Source organism: Parasteatoda tepidariorum, chromosome 10, assembly GCF_982258835.1.
Source record: "Parasteatoda tepidariorum strain Cologne lab strain chromosome 10, Ptep-v5.0, whole genome shotgun sequence".
Lineage (NCBI taxonomy): Eukaryota > Metazoa > Arthropoda > Arachnida > Araneae > Theridiidae > Parasteatoda > Parasteatoda tepidariorum.
Window position 1 is genome coordinate 67,026,743 of NC_141764.1, and position 8,275 is coordinate 67,035,017.

At 33.8% G+C, this 8,275-nt stretch overlaps 3 protein-coding genes across 3 annotated transcripts; all 3 read right to left on the reverse strand.

Annotated features, from left to right (window-relative positions):
* Positions 1–401: 401 nt before the first annotated feature.
* LOC147803007 (ATP-dependent DNA helicase PIF6-like) lies at positions 402–899 on the reverse strand. Its single transcript, XM_087152828.1, has one exon. It carries the CDS (start codon positions 897–899, stop codon positions 402–404), a length of 498 nt encoding a protein of 165 aa, XP_087008954.1.
* A 117-nt stretch (positions 900–1,016) lies between these two features.
* LOC147803008 (uncharacterized) lies at positions 1,017–1,427 on the reverse strand. The gene has a single exon (XM_087152829.1). The coding sequence runs from the start codon at positions 1,425–1,427 to the stop codon at positions 1,017–1,019; it is 411 nt and encodes a 136-aa protein (XP_087008955.1).
* Positions 1,428–1,617: 190 nt separating this feature from the next.
* Positions 1,618–1,977, reverse strand: LOC147803009 (uncharacterized). The gene has a single exon (XM_087152830.1). The coding sequence runs from the start codon at positions 1,975–1,977 to the stop codon at positions 1,618–1,620; it is 360 nt and encodes a 119-aa protein (XP_087008956.1).
* Positions 1,978–8,275: the final 6,298 nt, after the last annotated feature.

The following is an 8,275-nucleotide window of genomic DNA, read 5'->3' on the forward strand; positions in this document are numbered from 1 at the left end:
AGCTATCTGCTACGCTAAAGGTTTTCACAAATAAAGTTTTTTAAAACATAGCAGGAAATCTGAAGATTAGTGGACAATTAAAGTGTTCCTGTCCTGCAATTTTGTCTTCATATCCAGTTCTGCTGCAGATGTGTTATAGCTCTTGAGGATGTTTGAAGATGTAACTTTGCTATGGTAACCTAAGGCCTATGGTAACCTAACCTATAACATAACTATCAGGTAGAGACTTGCTTTTTTTTAATTAAAAAAAGGCCTCAGAAATTGTAAAAGCATACAAAAGTTGCTTTCGAAATCATCATTGGCCAGTAGCTGAAAATTAAGACGCAGTTAATAACATATTTAAGAAACAACAATAAAATAAAACTTGTGTCAGTCAGCATACAGATAGTATATAATTCTTCCTATTCTTGTAAAACTTCCTTATAAACAATATTTCTAGTTTTTCCATTTGGTGCCAATAAATATAAGTTCTTTTCCTCACCAACTCTTGAGCAGCCAACATAAAGCTGTCCATGTGACAAGCAAGGCTTCTGCAAGTCAAGACTTACGACTTTTAAAGATTGTCTCTGAGATTTATTTATACTCATCGCAAAACTAAATCGAACAGGAAACTGAAGTCGTTTGAACTGAAACGGATTGTCTGAAGCTATGATGGGGATGCGAGGAATAAGCACACTATTTCCTGTTGAATGTCCTGTTATAATCATAGCTTCAATTACATAAGGCATCAATTTTTTCACAATCAATCTTGTTCCATTACACAATGCAGGTGGATCCAAATTTCTTAAAAGCATAATTGGTGCTCCAATTTTCAATTCTAATTTATGTGCAGGCACTCCAGGTGGTTCCAATGAGTTCAAAAATTCTGTCGGATAGTTGACAACTTGATCTATTTCCATGACAGCGTCGATAGACTTGTAAATTTCCAGAGCACCAGGTAATTTCCTTAAAAGTTTGTTATTTATCACGTTAACAATATCATTTGTTGGAGAAAGGATAGCTCTTTCGCATAGCCATTAAGGGTTGCAGTAATTTTCATGAATATTAGGAAAAACCATTTCTTTGAGTTCGTCGGTTGTGGCAACACGATTTCCAATATTTTTCAAATCTATAAGCCCTTCTTCATCACCACTAATATCACCATTTCCAAGTCTTAGAAGATTGTTGGCAAATTCCTGTTCAAAGACTTGTCCTGTTAAATGAACTCGCATATTTGTTTTCGGCCGCAGTCTTTGAACATTTGTCCAAATGTAAGATGACTTTATACATGCATGTATTTCATCTGCCTTTGTCCCACGTTGTATTACAGGAAGTGTTTGTCGAAAATCACCAGATAAAACTAAAGTTACACCTCCCATACACTTGTTGTTTTTTAAAAGGTCTTGCATAGTGATATCCAGGGCTTCTGAAGCAGCTTTATGTGACATAGTGCACTCATCCCAAACTATTAGTTTACATCTTCTAAGAACATCAGCTTTTAGTGAGCTTCTGGAAATATTGCAGGTAGGATGCTCGACGGTTGATAAATTTAAAGGTAATTTAAACACTGAATGAGCTGTTCGTCCACCAGACAAAAGTGTTGCAGTAATACCAGAGGATGAAACAGCAAGTGCAATCTTATTTCTTTTGCCTCACTTTTGCTAAAATCAGATTTATGAGATAAGTTTTTCCTGTTCCACCAGGTGCATCCACGAAAAATATTCCACCGACGTCATTAAACACAGCAAATAAGATTTTTTCCAAAGCTTCCTTCTGGTCTTGAACCAGATTTTGCTCATTCGAATCAATGTATGATGTCATTTCATCTGTATTGTAATTTGTTGCCATCAAAATTTCTCTGTTTAAGTCAATGGTATCTGTTTGTTGTGGCAAAGGAAGTCCATAAGTTTTTAAACCAGAACCACCCAATTCTTTGAGCTTGTTTTCAAGAAGAATTAATGCCTGATTGAAGATGGCATCATCATAATTTAAATCCATGTCAGTACTTCTAATTCTGGCTTAGTGCAAAACATCTTCAGTCATATTTACTCTTTGTAAATTCCACAATTCCAGAGAGTTTGCAATAGAACATGTTTGCAGCATAATTGCAAATAAATTACGCAGCATTTCAGGTGATCGAACAACAGCAGCTTCATCTAACTTGCTTTTCCAATGCGAGTCATCTTCAAGAAGTCCTCTTACCTGGCAAGCCTGCTTAAATGTTTCTCATTTTATTTCTCCAAAATTCTTTAAGTCATTGAAAGAAGTAGGTCCGTGCACCTCATGAAGCAGGAGTTGAAGATGAAAACATTCGGAATTGTTAGGATGAATAGTTTAGACGCAACCAAGTGCATCACTTGATTTAATTCCTGGGTCTTCAGATACTATCTGACCAGATTTCCGCCGAACCCACTTTTTGCTGCTGCAGACCATGTATAGTACTTCGGCAGCTGATTATACAACAAAGTGCGAGCAAAATCATCGTTTTGACATAAGCTAAAAAAAGAAGTAAGTGTTGTGGCTGGTGGAGCTTGAGCTCTTTCCCGTGCATTTTCTGATGTGAAGTAAACTCGCTGGCCATTCTCTAAGTGTACACTTAAATGAACAACTGCTGGATGCCTTTCATGTATAGGGAAACCCAAAATACGCCACACTGCCTCATTGCTACTGATGTATCGTCCTATTTCATAATGCTGTACTTCATCATGCACATTTTCGTCGTTGGCAATGTTAACACAGCCATATCAGATCCTTTGTTTACATATTTGCAAACATATTTTATAGATTTTATCGAATTACAAAATTCCACACTAATATGGGCATTAAATGTTTTTGACAACAATGGACAAAAAGGAACTACCCATCTATTATCAATAACAATATCAGAACTCCGTACTTTTTTAACTGTCGTATAGCCACCATCCTCTGGACTCTGTCGACGATACAGGGGATATCCATCTTCTCTTGTTTGTGTTTCTTTCGAAAAATTTCGAGGGTACCTCTTTGTTCATTTTCCATCTTTCATGCAAGGAGACTGTTGATTTAGGATCCCACAAGGGCCATGTATCATTTGTGTCGTAATAACATCATGCAAAACTGGATCAATTTCTGGATCTGGTATTTCTGCACTTATTACATTATCTATGCTATGAACATGAATTTTTTCATGCAGCCAAATTAAGATATGAGCATGTGGGAGACCACGTTTTTACCACTCTATTGTGTACATAAAACATTGAACAGAGACAAATACTTTTCCTTTGTTGATGAGAATCATAAGAGCTTTTTGTTTAAGATGGAAAACTCTTGCTAGCAAATCATGTCGATCGTGACTTCTCTGCCTAGGCATTAATTCATTGGTAACCTCCTGCCACTGTGGATTACATGTGAATGTAGTAAACAAATCAGGCTTCCCGTAATTTCTAACATATGTCATCCATCTTGAGTTCGTTCATGCATGTAGCGTGGACCACCAGTAAATGTAGAAGGTAAAATTACCATTTTACCAATATCATGAACACTCCCGTCTCTGTTTAGGGCATCCTTGAGATGAACATACTCTTCAACACGTAGTTTCTTCTGGTTCAAGCGTACAAACCTCAGTCGCTCAAATTTAATTTTTGCGAACATGTCCACAATAAATTGATTAGAAAGTCTCTTGCATCTTAAAATAATATTGAAATTTGCTGCTCGAAACATAATTCGATAGGCATAAAAATCCATGGCTGAAATTTTCTTAAAAGTCGGGAAGCCAGTAGTTGGGTTTACTTGCCTTAATTCAAAATGGTAGCCGTCTTCACCTTGCCAGAACATCAAAGGATACTGCAATGCATCATATGCTCGGTGTGTTTCTGCAATTTTTTTAATTTCATTACTTTTTAATTCCAATACTATATCTCTGCTACTGTTTACATCACCTGCAAGAATAACTGCCACCTCCGATGTATTTGGAGCATTAAATCGTCTTTCATGCTGACCGACAGGTGTTTTATCTGCCTGAATTATAACCTTTAATTCAGGAGTCATTTTCTCCATGGCCAATTTAAAACTTTTTGAGTAATTATTGTGTTCATGCAGCATTCCTTGCAAATTTGAAACTAATGCTTGGTTTGCTTGCAAAAAATTCCTGCAACGTTGTCCGAACTGCTTTTCCTGATCACCTACAAAGTATAATTGAAGAAATTTTGGCTTATCATTTATTTGTGTTTGTAGACTTCCTATTCTGTGGTACACTTGTCCCTGAACTTTGAAAGTAGGCATAAAGCCTTGTTCCCGAATTTCACTCCCAGATCCAAATGATGTCATCTGAAAGCATGAATTGTATCTTCTGATGGTACTTTGAAAATGTACTGTTTCAATTGATGAATCTGTTAACAATGCCAGTAGAGGTTCAGGAGGTGTTTGAAGCTCACAGAGCTTAATTTTTCCATTGCTACAACACATACTTGGTGTTTCACCTTTCCATTTTAATGCCTGGCAAAAAATGCATTCTGTTGCCATTCCACCAATTTTTATCAATGGATCTGATGCATAACATAAAGATGGGTTGTACATAAATGCAGAGTTTTCCTTGTCTTGCCACAAATGCAATCGAGCTAGGGATGTTGAAGCACGATTTTCTTCTAGCCTTCTTCGACGTTCCTGGGATGTTTCTCGGGTCCTTGCATTTCTGGTTGAGACACGATTATTTTCTAATCTTCTTCCGCGTTCGTCAGATGTTTCTTGGGCCCTAGCACTGCTTGTCAAAATTCGGTCATGCTCCATCCTTCTTTGACGTTCCACAGACGTTTCTTGGGAATCTCTTAATATCTTTTTCTTTGATGAAATACAAAGTTTTTTGGAAGGCGTTTCTGCCATGTCAGTAATCGGGTTTTTAAGAAGTCAACGAATAATTTAGAACAATAATTACTATGAAAGCAAATCATGAAACTTGAATATTAAAATCTAAGTGCTTACCTGCAAACTGAAACTTTCTGAAAATAACATTTAATAAAAACTGTTAAAATTGCATTTAATAAAAACTGTTAAAATAAAGAATAGAAAAACCAAAGAGATCCTAGGTAAGTGTGATCGTTCCTTCAAAAACAATTAAATTCCTATTTTATATAGCTACAACGCTTATGAAAAAAAAAAACTAAAATGCTAAATACATGAAAAGAACACGAAAACGAATAAATTTTTTATGGTATCAATTTCTGCTTCTATATCGCTACAAAAATTATCGTCTTCGCTTAAGAAAAAAAAATAGAGCGTGGAAAGAAGAAGAAAAATTTATTATAACAATTATGAACAGCGAGAAATATATCAAAGCGAAGCGTTCTATTTACGTAACGAATATGTTGCCACATTTTTAACACAAAAGTTAAATTTTTCTCCACTTTGATAAATGTAAACTAATGCGAACCTTACAATTAAATTATTAATTCCTTCGTATATTATTGGTTTAAGTTGTCGAAAATTAATATTTCAATTGTAAGGTTCGCATTAGCATACATTTATAAGAGTGGAGAAAAGTATATGCATTTTTAAATAGTTTTTTGAATATTGCTCTTCGAAGACGAAAAAGCATAAATTTTCTTACAAAATGACTGATAACTAAAAAACTGTTCCAAATTTTTGAAAAAGAAAAAAAAATACTTCTTAATTATGTCACAACACAATCATGTGCCGAGTTTCGTGCCTGGGCAAGGCTTCTGGGGCGATATATTGTAATTACAGACACGCACACACAGCCGCGTTTATTATTATGTATAGAAGATGTTTGCATCATATAACAATACTGCGTTGATGAGTCGTGGTGGCTTAAGACATAGAGCGTTTGCTTCCCAATGAGACCTAGGTTCAAATCCCAACGGTGACTGGTTGATATGAATACTGCATCTGGCATGCACCAACCAAAGTGTTGACGTAAAGTATTTTTCGTGGAAGGTCGTGGGTTAGAATCCCCTTGTCTCAAGACTAATCATGGGAGGGGTTTGTGGTTTCCTCTCCATGTAACGCAAATGCGGTTTGTTTCCATCAAAAAGTCCTCCGCGAAGGCCAGTTTGTTCCAATGCTTGATCCAGGCGGTCCCTTGACTTCTGTGTTGACCTTGGCTTCAAAACTACCAGGCTTCGGAGTTGAACGTTTGTTGTCGTAAACTAAGAATTAGTTCAGCATTAGTTATAAAACAATACTACAATGATAAAAAATCGATTAATGTTCTTTAATTGCTGTTTGCTAAAATTATCTAAACTCAATAGTTTTCAAGAGAAATGAAGTGTTTTTTAAACGAGATCTTAAATGTTTCGTGACTACAATGGTAATATCCATTTTCGCACTGTAGCTAGTGAAAGCTTACTGTTTTCTCTCTGCTCTTTTCTCGCTATCTTCATATGTGTTTTATACTGTTTTTGGTTGTGTCCACCCTCTCCTTCGGCAAGAGTAGAAGTACCAAACACTTAAAAAATATCGCATATGATGCACCTTCTCTCGATTTTAAAGAAAAATCCTTTAAGTATTATGAATTCCGTTAGAGAAGGAATTCGGAACTGAAGTAAAAATAGTTAATATAAAAGTTTTTGTAACAAAATTTAAGTTATCTTCCAATGCATAATGGCTTATCTTTTTATTTATATTTAACTTTGTTTACAAAAGTTATTTAAAACCTGCCATTTCTTTCAAGTTCTTTCCTTATCTTAAACTGCGCAAATCGTCTGTCACTAATTCACCTATTACTTGTAAAAACATAAATAAAACATGAATTTGATAAATTATTAATTTCTAATGATAAAATCATCTTGCAATCTTGTAAATAAGTTTTATAACAAGGCTTTTATTAATTCATAGTCAAAAAAGGAAAAAAAAAATCAATAATCAAAATTAAAAAACTGTAACTTATATTAGTATATTTATTCACACGTCTAAAAAGTGAAATTTGATGTAAGAGTACCATAAATTTGTTTCTCTATCATATTAGAAACGTGAAAACCCATTTTTAAAATTAAGTAGATCTAATTTAATTATTATTCTTTACGCATTAGATTAAATTAACATTACAGAGCATGTACCTTATTTAATGCCACCAAACAAATTTTATGCTAATTTTTTCCTGGAATAACGAAACAAATTAATGTCTAACATAATTAAAAAAATAAGAATGTATCATAAGACTTTTAATTCGATTTTACCCAACTACTGTGAAGTTACTTCGTAAATAAAGTAAATTAATTTTTCGAAGTTCTCATGGAATAGTTATAAATTTATTCAAACTGCTTATTTAATGCAAACTGAAAGTTAAAATATTAAATGAGAAATAACTTATAAAAATGAGATGGAATAATCTTATAAAAATAAAATAGCTTAAGTTTTCCTAGCAACTTGTGATTTATAAGTTATAATATTTGATAATGGTCTTAACTTTAAATAATTGTTTATGCACTGGAATTAATTTTAAACTAGCATTGTTATCTTTATTATTTAGAGTTAAGTGCTGTTTTAACTATCTTTCAATTCTTCCATTCCTTTTTTTTAAAAACTAAATATTAGATATATTAGCTTTGTGCTAGAATCCTATGCTTAGTCTTAGACTTAAAAAATAGAAAGAGTTAAAGGAAGGACTTCTTTGTAGATAAAATTGTATAATGCACTATTGATTACTATATGGTATAAGATAGATTTGATAACTAATATCAAAAACAAATAGTTAAATAAATTGTGTCGAAAAATCCTTTTTCAATTTAGGAAACACAGACTATGACGTGAAGCTAAGTTATAAGATTTAATTATACGACAAAATTAAGTTGAAAATCTTGAAGACAGGAGAAAATATAAGTTTCCAGAAAGTTAGTCGATAATCTTCAAGTTAAGCATTAGTTTAAATCATATGAGGTTTTAAATATGTTATGAATAATTTTTGTCAACGGATTATTATCCCAGGGACTTTTTTCGTATCAAAAAATGCACGAGTTTACTTTAGATCAATTTTTGTAAACATGGTTATTTTTCTCAAGAGTCTCGATGAGTTATCTGTCATAAATGATAATATATATATCAACGTTTATTTAAATTTTAAATGCTAGTTTTCAACTATTTAATTCTCACTGGATGAGGGCATTTTTTTGAAGAAATACCCATTTACCTTATTTATGTATTGTTTCGGGCCGGGAAAGCCTGGTAGTTAGGGTGCTGGGCCCATGTCGGAGAGTTCGTGGGTTCGAACCCCGCCGGCCGAAGACTCCCCATGTAGTAAACGGGTGATGCACGTTAAATCTATCGAATCGCAAAAGTACTCCATGTTCCCATAACAAATCAATAT

What these genes read in the sequence shown, in the direction of transcription:
- LOC147803009 (XM_087152830.1), bottom strand. Translation starts at nt 1,977, where the DNA reads ATGGATTTAAATTATGATGATGCCATCTTCAATCAGGCATTAATTCTT.
- LOC147803008 (XM_087152829.1), bottom strand. Translation starts at nt 1,427, where the DNA reads ATGTCACATAAAGCTGCTTCAGAAGCCCTGGATATCACTATGCAAGAC.
- LOC147803007 (XM_087152828.1), bottom strand. Translation starts at nt 899, where the DNA reads ATGGAAATAGATCAAGTTGTCAACTATCCGACAGAATTTTTGAACTCA.